General features: G+C 47.0%; 1 protein-coding gene across 3 annotated transcripts in view; it reads right to left on the bottom strand.

Annotated features, from left to right (window-relative positions):
- The window catches only part of fndc1 (fibronectin type III domain containing 1), a 124,403-nt gene that overhangs the window by 69,128 nt on the left and 40,877 nt on the right, over positions 1 to 14,398 (bottom strand). For all 3 annotated transcript variants that reach the window (XM_084315022.1, XM_084315023.1, XM_084315024.1), the window contains 9 exons: positions 13,218 to 13,466; positions 12,096 to 12,194; positions 10,354 to 10,471; positions 9,472 to 9,659; positions 6,849 to 6,956; positions 4,687 to 4,875; positions 1,323 to 3,893; positions 798 to 913; positions 186 to 297 (listed from right to left, as the gene is read on the bottom strand). In XM_084315022.1, the coding sequence (XP_084171148.1) occupies positions 186 to 297; positions 798 to 913; positions 1,323 to 3,893; positions 4,687 to 4,875; positions 6,849 to 6,956; positions 9,472 to 9,659; positions 10,354 to 10,471; positions 12,096 to 12,194; positions 13,218 to 13,466 (3,750 nt within the window). The remainder of the gene's footprint in view (positions 1 to 185; positions 298 to 797; positions 914 to 1,322; positions 3,894 to 4,686; positions 4,876 to 6,848; positions 6,957 to 9,471; positions 9,660 to 10,353; positions 10,472 to 12,095; positions 12,195 to 13,217; positions 13,467 to 14,398) is intronic.

Raw genomic sequence — 14,398 nt, 5'->3', positions numbered from 1 at the left:
GTAGACTCAATCTTCTTGAAGGTTCTTTATTACTTAATGTTAGAATCTTTCTTACATTGAGGCCGCAAGAAGGACCGCGTGTTGATTTCGAGTCGACACCGTCCTCATTCTGAATGATTTAAAAGACGTGCATCTTTAAATCTGCTCCTGTGACATTTAACCCGAGAACGAGCAAAGCATCTCACCGAAGATGGTGCGTCCGTCCTCGCCCAGCACCACCCTCCTGGGTCGGCCGTCGGAGTCCTGGAGAATCCTACCCTCCTCGTTCATCAGAACCCCGCGGTCCAGGTCCACTAACTGAGAGAAAGACATTATTATTATTATTATCAACATTTTATTAAAAAATTTGTTTTGGATTATTTGTTTTTTATGTGAAAATATTGGTTGCAGATATAGAGTGGGCCCAAAAACTGTATTCAGCAACAAAAAAAAATAGATTTGCTGGGCAGTTTTTGGCACCCCCCTCTGGGTGGCGCTCTAGGCAACCGCCTATGTGGCCTGTAGGAAGCTCCGCCCCTGCTGTCCAACAACAAACAGAGCGGTGTGAGGGCGACTTCTAACACGCTGAAGTGAGTCGGCTCACAATTAAAGGTCATATCAGAAAGATATTCAATTGTTTGGAACGGCAACCATGTAAACGTAAAATTCTGTGGAACAAGCGGGTAACTTAACGGATGAGTTCTGTAACAGTGATGGCTGTTTAGACCCAACCGTTGAAAGTACCTGCTTATTCGACAAATTTGAACTCGAGTCTAAATGGTTCTCATTCCAAAAAATAAATAAAAATAAATGCTTACCCATTTGGCGTTACCAGGGCCTGTGATGTACCTGCGACCGCTGGCTTTACTGTCGTCAGTGGATAAGGACGAGTCTTTATCATCTGCTGTCGTCAGGTTGGGGCGACCGTTCTTATCTAGGCGATTGGATGATTCACAGGGGTTCATTCTAAATGCTGTATTACTATATTAATTAGTAGAATTAAAGAGTTCGCATTGTGTGCGATCTTTTGGAACGAGGACCATGTAGACACAATTGAATAAGCAGGTGGCCGTCGTTGAGTCTACATGGTGCTCACTCTGTGAGATGAGGACCGTGTAGACTCAACCACAAAATGGCATGCTTTTTCCACATAATTTAATGTGTCGGTCCTCGCATTACACAACGTCCAAAATTGTGTAAAAAGCTCCCTATAGGTCAACAAACCATTCAGATTTACCTCTCAAAGTAAACTGGAGCACGAGCCAACTGCAAATCGTGCATTTTTTTTGGACAGATTTTACTGGCATGTCTCACGCACACACCCACATGCAAACATGCGTTACCATTTCCGTTGCTAGGTTTGACTCCTCCACCATTGATGGGTTTCCCTCTGACGGGGGAGCGCGTCCTTGTCCCCTGGCCCCCTAAGCTGTCCCTGGATGATGATGATGACGACGACTGAGAGGTTCCTCCCGATAATCCATTGGTTCTACTAGATCCAGTACCACTGCTGACCGCACGATCCGAGGTCAACACTGGCTGGGGCAAGTTTGAAGAGGGAGATGATGATGATGATGATGATGATGAGGAATCTAACTTTGTGTTCTGCGCTGGCTGTGCTCTGAGGGGGAACCTAGAGCCACCAAACTGCCTGTTTGCCAGCAAAGGGGAGCGTACCCTCCCATTGGGTCCTAAAACGGGACGCCGTTGGTACGGAGGGACGACGGGGGACGAACCGGTCCTGGTCCTCGCGGACGTCTCCCTTGTGTCCCCGCTCTCGTTGTCCTCGTTGGTCTCCAGTGTTCTATGAGGCTCGTTTGAAGTTAAACCAGTTGTTTTGGGGGCAGGCGTTGGCTCGGCTACTTTCTCATTTCTCTCATACGTTTCTTTACTCCTCTCATTCAGATACTCCTCATTGTGATCGTTATCATCATCGGAACCTCTGTGGACGGGCTCATTGGAGTCTCTGTGCCCACTAGAGGGCGATGATGAAGAGGAGGATGACGTGTCCGGGTGTCTAGATCCACTAACGACGGTATTCCTATTGGGCAACGAGGGATTAAGTGACCCCACCCCGTTCTTCAGCGGGTCGGGGGCGGAGGGCTTCTTCAGGTCGTCGCTGGTGTCCTGCAACGCGGACACGCCCGCAGCGCCGGTGGCCCCCGAGACGCGGGTGGACGCCCCCCTCAAAATGGGCCGGCCGGCCCCGACGGAGGACGACGTCCTGCTCCAGGGGACCCTGCCGTCCTGTCGGATGGACGGGGCCCGTGCCCCCGCACCAAACCTGCCCGGGTAGCGGCTGGCGAGCGACGGGAACCGCTGAGCAAACGAAGGGCTAACTCTGGAAGGCGGGAGGCTCTCCTCCTCTCTAGCCTCCTCTGGCCTCGCCTTCTCCGTGGGCGGCTCCTGTGCAGCAGAGGTAGTGGCCCGGGAGCTGGAGGTCGCCTCCTCATCTCCCGTAGCGTCTCTTTCTGTGTCACCGCGTCCGTCGTTTCCCTCCCCATATGTTGTGTCTTGCACGGCGGGCGTGTGTGAACCGTGTGTGCGTGAGGCCGTAGGGGTGTGGGACCCCCTGTGTGAGGTGGCCTGAGAAGTGCCTGAATTGGATGTGTCTGAGGTGGAAGGGTCCTGTGATTCACTCCGTGGCAAGGACTGCGACGTGCCTGAACTCTGTGCATGTGAGGTTCTGGGGTCATATGATCTGGACTGGGACGTGCCTGAACTTTGTGTGTTTGATGTTGCCTGGTTCTGGGACCCACTCCCTGGCAAGGACTGGGACGTGGCTGAACTTTGTGTGTTTGATGTTGCCTGGTTCTGGGACCCACTCCCTGGCAAGGACTGGGACGTGCCTGAACTCTGTGTATGTGAGTTTCTGGGGTCATATGATCTGGAGTGGGACGTTCCTGAACTGTGTGTGTTCGACGTGGCCTGGTTCTGGGACCCGGTCGGTAAAGTGGACTGGGAGGTGCCAGCCGAGGCCGACCCGGGTTTATGGAAACCATTCAGAACCCGGGAGGGATTCCCCCTTGTAAGAATCCCGGGATTTCTCCTGCGCGGCCCACCGTTTCGCCCAGCTACAGCGGAACCTCTACCCACAGATGGTGCATCTGTCTGCGCCTGCGTGACGGCCTGGCTCGGGGCTGGGGTGGACGGTTTGGTATGTGTCTCACTAGTCCGGTCATACGTGTCCTTCCCCACTGGGTAAGTGGCGGCCGAGTGGTCCTTTCTTATGGCAGCAGACTCCTGAGTCCGGGAGGGGATAGGGAGAGAGGAAGAGGAGGAGGAGGAGGAGGAGGAGGAAGAAGATGAGGTAGAGGGTGAAGAGGGAGATGAGGAAGAAGCTTTGGCTCCTGGTCTTTGATGGACCCTGATTTTAATGGGTCCTCTGACGGGTCGTTTGGGAGGTTTAGGGGCCGCTGTGGTCGGGGGAGGAGTCTCGGCTTTGAGTTTGGGGGTTTCAGGAGTCGACGGCTCCTTCTCCTTGTTGTATCCCACGGCCTCCTCAGAGTCAGGCGGTGCGACGTCGTTATCCGGCTCCTTCTCCTCCTCCACGGCCTCTTCCGGAGGAGGAGGAGGAGGGGGTGTGGTGGGGGTCTTCTCCTCCTCCGCTTGTCTCTCTCTCCCTCTGCCTCTGCCCGCTCCGTTCCTCACCGAGCCTCTCGCCGACGAGAGGATGCTGTGATAGGAGCGCGTCTGGGTGAGGGGGCGTGTCCGCCGGTTGGTGGGCGGAGCCTGGGTCGTCCGAGGTGGCGATGTTGTTGTTGTTGTTGTTGTCGTTGTCGTTGTCGTCGGCGGCGGCTCCTCTGTGGACTGGTGGTCGGTGTCGTCGTGGTAGCTGTCCTGTTTAGAGTGGGCGTGGCTCGTTCTTCTTGGGCTGTCCTCGTTTTTTGACGATGACGAGGCAGCACTGCTGGCTGGCAAGAGAGAGGAGGCATTAGCTCAATGGACAGAGTTTTAGACGTATAGAAAATGCCTGTGCACATGGAAGTGGTAAATGGACTGCATTTATATATATAGCGCTTTACAAGTTAGGCCTCACATTCACCCATTCACTCCTACATTCACACACCGATGACTAATTACCAGATGACCTGCGCTCTACCTCCTGAGCCACTGTTGCCCCATGTGATAGATAAAGAGACAGTCACATGCACACACACGCACACACACACGCACGCCTACACACGCACAGATACACACACACACACACCACACACACACACACACGCACACACGCACACACACACCACACACGACTACACACACACACACACACATACACACACACACACGCACACACACGCGCGCGCACACACACACACACACACACACACACACACACACACACACACACACACACACACACACACACACACACACACACGCACACACGTTATAAGATGGGACCTTGGTTGGCAGGTACACAAACAGACAGAGACAGTCAGGCCTGAATAGAGTGATACATAAGAACTATAGAGCGCTTCTATTCACACTCATAATGAAAGAGCAGTTTGAGTCAGCGGTGAGTGTGTGACCCCGAGGTCATCGCTTCATCACCTGACTGTAACCTCTACTTCATGTGTGAGCGCAGGCTGCACAGCGGGTCAGTGTTTTTTATAACATCAACCTGACCTTTCCTTCCCCCCCCCCGAAGGTTCTCCCCCGGTAGAACCTTACAGCCAGGACATATAACAGTGTGAAACCTACTCCCTGGCATGGCGACGCTGAAGACCTTGCTCTGTGGTCCTTGTCCCCTCCTGTTGGTGGCTCTGATCTTGAAGATGTAGCGGTCGCCGGGTGTCAGCCCGTCCACGGTGGCCGTGGTGGTGCTGCCGCGGTACGTCAGGCTCTTCATCCCAAAGGGCTTCATGGCGGGAGCGTAGGACAGGATGTACTCTGGTGAGAAAGGACCATTCCACCTTTAAATCCCGTCTCAAAACATACCTGTTCTCCCCAAGCGTACAACCTTCCCTACCCATAACCACCCTGCTCCAACCTACCACCTCCCTTCCCCCGTCCCTACTTTCTCTCCGTCTCCTGCCCCCCCCCCCCCCCCCCCCCCCCCCCCCTCCCTCCACTCGGTTTCCTTACTTCCCTGATTGTTCCCCTACTGGACTCTGTACTTGTTGTTCGTTACTCGTGGTTTTATGTCTTGTGTTTTCATACTGTTGCTTGTTCCCTGTGGTTCTTCTCTGTTCTTTGTTTTGCTTATTCTCAGCATCTTTGGGTTATGAAAAGCGCTATATAAATAAAATGAATTATTATTATTATTATTATTATTATTATTATTATTATTATTATTATTATTATTATTATTATTATTATTATTATTATTATTATTATTATTATTATTATTATTATTATTATTATTATTATTATTAAGTAGAGCATAAGTAACCACACACGCCACCGACACACGTGGGTCGACTCAAGAGGTTACGTAAAATCAACAGACCCTGTTTTACTGTTTGAAAAGGGGGATGAGGTTTTTAGGGATGTACGCGCGATTTAGTCTCGGACGTCTCCGGGGGACGGCCTCTGGGTGGAACCGAAGCGACCTGTCAGTGCGAAGCGCTTTTCAACCCGAGTGCTCCAGGAGGGGCTCCCAAAGAGATGCGTGTGTGGTTTAGTTTTGGAAGCACTTAGAAGAGTTTTGCCCACTAGATGACGTGAACGAAAAGAAAAACAAGTCTGTTGACGGATTTATGCAAAAAAAGACACGAGTGATTCAACGATATCATGTATTCAGTCATCTGTTCACCGTCTGTATCTGCTACTTTCCACATGTACACTTGTCGATTTGAATATTTGATTATAGTCATATGCATGTATTTCTGTACCTACAAACTCTAAACTAAATACTTCTGTGCATATATATATATATATATATATATATATATATATATATATTGTTGTTGAAAACAACACAGTTTCCCCACAGGGACCAAATCCTGTCTTATGTTATGTTATGTTATTTTTAAGGATGTCAAAGTTAACGCGATATTAACGCTTTAACGCACAATTCCTTTAACACCACTATTTATTTTAACTCACGATTAACGTTTTAGGAAAGAAAATATTAAATTATTATTATTATTTTTTTTTTTTTTTCTTTTTTTACTAGACTTCACTCAGGTGTATTATTGATACTCTCATTGATACTATGTTTGTTTCTGACTCAAAGTGTGTGTATGTGTGAGAGAGAGAGAGAGAGAGAGAGAGAGAGAGAGAGAGAGAGAGAGAGAGAGAGAGAGAGAGAGAGAGAGAGAGAGAGAGAGATAGAGGGGGGTGAGAGAGATGAGGAAGGGGCAAGAGAGAAAGATAGCTGGGAGTGTGTGTGTGTGTGTGTGTGAGTCCTTTATTCATTGTTTTAAATTATTATTATTTTCTTTTAAGTTATTTTGTGCATCACTCTGTTTTGAATTTGATGCAAATTTGCAATGCATGAGGGTCATCCTTTTGTGTTAAATGGCTGCATAAAGCAAACATTTTTTGACTCATGTTGATAAGAGTATTAAAACTTGAAAAAGATCCATTTAAGGTAGATTTAGAACAGATACAAAATATGCGATTAATTTGCGATTAATCGCGAGTTAACTATGGACAATCATGCGATTAATCAGATTAAATATTTTTATCGATTGACAGCCTTAGTTATTTTATGTTATGTTATGTTATCTTACCTTATCTTATCTTACCCTAACTACTTATCTTACCATGTGTTCCCTTATCTTATGTTATCTTATCTTACCATGTCTTATCTGATCTGATCTGATCTTATCTTATCTTATCTTATCTGATCTTATCGTATCTTATCTTACCTCATCTCATCTTATGTAGTGCATTGAGTTTAAGTCTCCCGCTCTGACCTCGTATCCTGCCGTTGGGCTCATCTGGTGGGTCCCAGGTCGCTGTGACGGCTGTCCCCTTCCCTCTCAGCGGCTTGACCATGAAGTTCTCCGGCGGACCGGAGGGCGCTACGAGAGGACGGAGGAACAAATTAATGGAAAGACGAGTGTAAAAAAAAAAAAAAAGTGAGAGCGAAAACAGAAGCAGCTCAAAATGGGGGAACAGAGCGGGGAAAGTGCTACCTAAGCATGTAAAACAGTAAGGAGGTGCCTGCCAGCGCACTCAAACAGAGGGGAAAACTGCTGCTATACGCGAGATTTCCAGGAACCTCCCTTTGAGATCATCCGCGGAAAACTGCAGATGGAGACGGGGGATCGGAGCCAGGCAGTAAACGCTGACATCCCGGTGAACCCCGACTCTCGGGCAGCCACGACACAGCCTGTGTGAACGCTAACAGTCACGACACAGTCTGTGTGACCGCTAACAGTCACGACACAGCCTGTGTGAACGCTAACAGTCACGACACAGTCTGTGTGACCGCTAACAGTCACGACACAGCCTGTGTGAACGCTAACAGTCACGACACAGCCTGTGGTGAACGCTAACAGTCACGACACAGCCTGTGGTGAACGCTACCAGTCACGACACAGCCTGTGGTGAACGCTACCAGTCACGACACAGCCTGTGGTGAACGCTAACAGTCACGACACAGCCTGTGGTGAACGCTACCAGTCACGACACAGCCTGTGGTGAACGCTAACAGTCACGACACAGCCTGTGGTGAACGCTAACAGTCACGACACGGCCTGCGTGAACGCTAACAGTCACGACACAGCCTGTGGTGAACGCTAACAGTCACGACACAGCCTGTGGTGAACGCTACCAGTCACGACACAGCCTGTGGTGAACGCTAACAGTCACGACACAGCCTGTGGTGAACGCTACCAGTCACGACACGGCCTGTGGTGAACGCTAACAGTCACGACACGGCCTGTGTGAACGCTAACAGTCACGACACAGCCTGTGTGAGCGCTAACAGTCACGACACGGCCTGTGTGAACGCTAACAGTCACGACACAGCCTGTGGTGAACGCTAATAGTCGCGACAGAACCGCGGCCAGAGCCGGTGTCGTATGTAGAGAGAGTGAGAGGAGTCGATATTGAATGTGTCGAAGTGTGGCGTGAAGCAATAAGTACAAAGACTGCAGGGAGAGGGGGGGGGGGGTCGGGAGTGTAAATGTTCTGTTACGCAATCTCAAAATCAATGGAGAGATGTTGTCCGAAACGGTCCGCTTAGAAGCCATTACTGGCACATACTGGTTGTGTCAAACAGAATCGCTGAGGTTTACCGTGAACCAGCAGTGTTTCTCACGCAAGAAAGCCTTTTAACCCCTTCGGGTGTTTGAGGAAATCCACAGACGGGTTTCTTGTTTGTAAACACACACTGTGTTCGAGCCAATCAGCGATGCCCGTCTGAGTCGCCCCCCCCCGACTCAGACGGGGGGGGGGGGGGGGCTGTGGAGAAACAACTGACTCAAAGTTTGTTCCAAACGAACACGGCTGGATGTCGTTTAGCCAAATCAGCGTGTGAGGCTGTTTTCACATTAGGTACCATTGCGTCATATAATGCCTGAGTACAGTCACCCCCCCCCCCCCCCCCCAACCCCCCAACCACCGGCTTTCAGACTAGGAATGTTGTTCCGTTCCAGAGTTCACTTGAGTTCAACGGTACCAGAGTAGACATGAACCGTACTGGAGAGAGACCACCACTCTAGCTGAGCAGCCCCCCGGGAAACGTCCGTCACGCGGAAGTGATGTCCAGGCTAAGATATTCACTGTGGAGAACATGTCCCTATTTCACCCGGGAGCGGTTCAGCTAGATCAGGTACTGTGTGTCTTTGGGAAATACACAAGGTTATGTTTTTTCGTTTTGTTTTTATCCATGGTTTTAAGCAGACTTATCAACGCCAGGAAACCTTTCAAGCTGATGTTTTTATGGCAAACTGTCACACAGTCTCCATGGTAACGTATAGGAGCTTTTGAAACAGGGGGCGGGGCCAAATTTAAATGTCACTTCTGCAGTTCTCAAAATATCCCATGTGTGAAAACATGAACCTGAAACTGGCCACCGTAAATGTCCAAACCCCCCCCCCCCTCCTAATAGACAGTCTCCTCCCCACCGTATGTATATATTTTCTCCCACCCACCCACCCTCTCCTAATGTACAGTCTCCTCCCCATCATATGTATATATTTTCTGTTAGGATCTCTGGGTAACAGTACCGTATATTTGCACATCATATATGCCATAAATGTCACGATGTCATGTATGTTGTGTATGTCATAAATGTCACTATGAATTGAAAATGGGGGACCCTGGTCTGCATTACCTTAACAATTGTGTGTATTGAGCCGTACTGTATTGTACCCCTTCTGCAATCTGTTAAATAAAGTTGTCATTCATTCATTCATTCATTCATTCATTCATTCATTCATTCATTCATTCATTCATTCATTCATTCATTCATTCATTCATTCATTCATTCATTCACATTCATTCATTCATTCATTCATTCATTCATTCATTCATTCAAAGGGTTCAAAAACACTTCACCACAGGATGTTGGGGGAGGGGGAGGCTAACCTGATTCCGGCGTCCTCTGGAAGACGGAGACACTCCACTTCCCGTGGTTGTCTCCCTGGGAGATCCTGACGGAGAACTCGTACATCCCGTCCGCAGACAGGGTGTCGATCATCAGCCTCCGCTGGGCGCTCTCCTTGTACTCCCAGCGAGCCGACTCTCCCTTCTCCCTGTACTTCACTGTGTAGGATCTGGGATGGGCGGGGAGGTGGAGGAGGTGGTGGGGGGTGGAGATGGGTAAAGGGATTTTTAATGATTTGATGATTTGTTGCATCATTTAACATGATTCTTTGACATAACTCTTCTCCTTTCCACCCCTCTGCACACACACACACACACACACACACACACACACACACACACACACACACACACACACACACACACACACACACACACACACACACACACACACACACACACACACACACACACACACACACACACACACACACACACACACACACACACACACACACACACACACACACACACACACACACACACACACACACACACACACACACACACACACACACACACACACACACACACACACACACACACACACACACACACACACACACACACACCAACTCGATATCATGCCCATACGGTTAAGGTGCGTGAAAAGGATACGTGGGTATGAAGGTGCAGTTAAGGTGCAGGGAACGTTAACCCCAAAACACACACACCTACACAACTACGCACACACACACACACACACACACACACACACACACACACACACACACACACACACACACACACACACACACCTACACACACACACACACACACACACACACACACACACACACACACACACACACACACACACACACACACACACACACACACACACACACACACACAGGGTCCTACCTGGATCCTCCAGGCGTTACCTTCTGCATCTCGACTGCAGGGTCGACCCAGGAGATGAGGACAGACTGAGGGGACATGACCCTCACACTGATGTCTGTGGGCTCGTACTCCTCCGGCTCTAGACAACACACACACCACACATGACAGTCTCAGCTAGGTGCTCTTCAAAGGCAGGTCAGTTACAAAAAGCATGCTTACCAACTGTTCGCCTGTTTTACTGCAACACTACTATCACTGACATCTAAGAAGGGAGATCCCCCCTTAACGGCCCTTCTAAGGTTTCTCTCCTCCACATTGCCTGTGGTGCATTTTTTCCTATTGCTAGGTTTTAGTGAGTTTTTCCTTACCTTCGCGTGGGGTATGTCTGGGAGTGTTGCATGGTAGTGTACCATGGCCATGTCCATGGTAAATGGATGTGATTTCGTTTTTAAAAGATTTCAGCTTCAACAATACAATACAATCATACATATTATATCATAAATATAATATATTAACTGTACACTACAAAGACACTTCCACGGTACCTTAATTTATTACCACCGTTTGCGATGTTTCCAGCCATTCAAAACGCCATAAGCGGTGTTTGTTAATACCATGGGAGCATAATTTGTAGTGTATGGACATTTACATTTTGTCATTTGGCTGACGCTTTTATCTAAAGCGACTTACAAATTGTGTACAACAAGTCAGCAGGAGGGGTACACTGACCAGCTAAGGGTCAGTGGTATAGTCAAACAGTGTCAAACATGAGTGCTACAGTCTGAATGCAGTGGTATCTTATTAGCATAGTAGGTAGTAGTATAGACATAGCAGCATTAGTACATAGTAGATAGTAGTATAGACATAGTAGTAAAGTACATAATAATCATAAAAGACAGTAAGTAGTAGTAGTTTTTTCTTCTTCTTTTTTCAGATTGGTTGAAGAAGTGTGTTTTTAGTCGACTGCGGAAAATTGGGCGGGTTTCAGCTGTCCTGGCTTTTGGTGGGAAGTCCGTTCCCCCATTATGGAGCGAGGACAGAGAATAGACTGCTTCGCTTTGATGATCCCCCAAGAGCCTGCTGCGTTCACACTGCAAGCATTAGCGCTTAATTCAGATTTATTACTCACATTGTTTCACATTATTTAGTTTCTTTTAAATGTTGCCAATATCATATTCCAGTGTGAACTGGTCACGCTCCTGAACTGACCCACATGTGCAAATGAACAATAAAGAAGATGGACGTGAACAGTTGTGACAAATGTCAATCTAGAGTGACGTAAAAGTAGCATGAAAGTCTTCTACGTTCACTTCAGACTGCAGATGAAAGTGGCTCAAATATGATTTAGTTGGCTCAGAAGTGTGACTTATTCACAACAGTGTGAACGGTACAAATCCCATTGAATCTGATCTTTTCAATTCTGATTTGAGCCACTTTCATAATGTGGTCCTAAATCAGATACAGGTCTGATCTTTTGCAAAGCGACTTTTACTTCACTCTAGGTTGACATTTGTCACAATTTCTTTCTTTACATCGTCTTTATTGTTCATTTGCGCATGCGGGTCAGTTCAGGAGCGTGGCCGGTTCACACTGGAATCTGATATTGGCCACATTAAAAAATTATAATAATAATTTATAATAATAAACAGCCAAACAAAACAAATTTGATCTGAGCAATACATCAGAATTGAGCACTAAGGCTTGCACTGTGAACGTGAGTGTAGGGTCTCATAACTTTCCATGTAACAGAAAGACGCTGGTACCTGGTGGGGCTTTTTTGGCCACGGCTGCTCTGTTGCTGGACGAGCCCCGGCCCTGTGGTTTAAGTGCCTGCAGTGACACCACATGAACGGACTCAGACTCTATGAACAGAGGGGGAAGACCAGACATGGCCGACGTTTACACTACAGACACTACAGACTGGACACACAAACATGAACAAACGCGTCATTCCATTATTCCATTCATATCCAAAAAGAAATTCAAAGAAGACATAGCTATTCATTCACTTCCGACACAATTGAAAGGTATCATTTCACTCGTAAAAATAAACCGTTGCCGGTTTTTAAGCTGTATTTTTCTGAAATTTCGCCTAAAAGTACATGCCCAAGTAAATGGAAGATTGCTCCACTTCTACAAGGTCAATTTGCATGTTCTTGGTATCTAGGAACATCTATGGACCTCGGGGTATGTATTCCCAGTGTCAGAAATATTGTGTCTGTTACTAGGCTTGAGTAAATTGTGATGAAACAAAGGAGAATATAAATTATGATTTTTGCATCTTTGCCGGTGAATAACACCATGCTAACATTGAGGTTCTTCTGATTACGCTCACTGAGCTCATTCAGCACCTTATTGAGATCACGTGTACACAAAATGTAAGTAAATGAATAAAGGGAAGATGATTAAATAGAAGGATTTGTAGATACAGTAATAATTATAATCCATTTGAATTATACATTAAACATTTTATTATGAACTATAAATGACCTTATTGTGGCCAAGTCATACATCTATGGATAGGGAAAAAGCTCATCTTTCCAATGGCAGTGTTAAATCTGCATTTAGTAATATCCTCGCGGTTTTACGATAAAAGAGATATAGAATTCGCATTATTCCGATAAATTCTTATTTTCTGCAAATTTTTTAAACATCGGTAAACAAACATAGTGCTGACAATATACACTTTAAGTGTTGTTTTGATAGGGTTAGGGTCTTTACTCTTGGCTACATTTGAAAAAGAAACATAACATTAATTAATACTTTGTTCGAAATTGTTCGATTTATGATAAAAAAAGCAGGGTCCCCCAATTGGGGGACCTTACAGCTTAACAGGAACAACGTTCTTCCAGAGATCAAGGTGCGAGATATCCAGGTCCCCTTACCTTGTTTTGGCGAGTGGCGGTTTCTCTGGTCAGCCTGAGGCTGGACGTGGTGCCGGGACCTCCTGTCCAGCAGGGGGGTTCCTGGACCGGTCCTCTGCGGCTGCCCGGGACCAGAGGAACCCTGGGGGGGTCTCCTCTGCGCCCTGGACAGGGACACGTCGGACGGGCGAGCCGTTCTGTCGACCCTGGTGGCGGCGGCCTGGACCGGGGCCCGAGATCGGAACTCTGTGTTCGGGGACTGGGACGGACCTGTCGGACGAGACGAGAGATGAGCTGGAACGTCCTGAACTGAGTTTAATATACATGAATGAATGCATGAATGAATGAATGAATGAATGAATGAATGAATGAAGTTTATTTCGAGCCATTTAGCATGTACACAAAATAAGATAAATTAATCAAATTACAAGTTGGCCGAAAAGGTTAGGGCTGAAGCTACAGGCTTGTAAATGCCCTAACCTAGTGCATCATCTTATATTTATTGTTGATCTTCGTTATCAACCCAAAAAAACTAAAAATAATAATAATGAACAACAATCAGCAATCAAAAATGTTAATTGATTCGAAACACTCTGCATACTTCTCAAGAAGTACATAACCCTATACACTCTCGCTTTCCTGCCGTTGCCCTTGACCAAGGTACTGGCATTACAGCTGGAGCTGGATTCCCCGGCCGCCGCACTGTGTGACTGCTCCTAAATAGTTAGGATGGGTCAAATGCAGAGGACGGATTTCCCCAAGGGGATAAATAAAGGTACAACTTAACGACTTAACTTAAAAACAAGATGTGTTGTCCCTAGCTAAACACATACAGGTGTAAGACAACGTGTTAAAGGGACACGTCACCAAACAACAATGCTCACACACACTGAACAACTCTAATCCGTTTAACACACATTTAGTTTGACAGTTATTGAGAGTAGAGGAGTTTGAATATGGCCATATAGCGATATGTCAAGGGGTCACTGGATCCTTATTGTGTTATGTTAATTACAGCTCCATGAAATGATGAAGAAATAAAAAATACTTTGTCTTATAGAGACTGCTACCTTATCTGGGATATTTTAAATCCCAACTAAAAACCCATCTGTTCATCTGTTTTGTTTTTAACTTTGCCTTGTTATTATTATTATTTCATTGAGCTGCAATTAACATAACACAAGGATTCAATATCCTCGATG

This window comes from Notolepis coatsorum (genome assembly GCF_963971535.1).
Source record: "Notolepis coatsorum genome assembly, chromosome: 5".
NCBI classification, from domain to species: domain Eukaryota; kingdom Metazoa; phylum Chordata; class Actinopteri; order Aulopiformes; family Paralepididae; genus Notolepis; species Notolepis coatsorum.
Note: the sequence above shows the minus strand (reverse complement) of the source record. Positions and strands in the feature narration are given on the sequence as shown.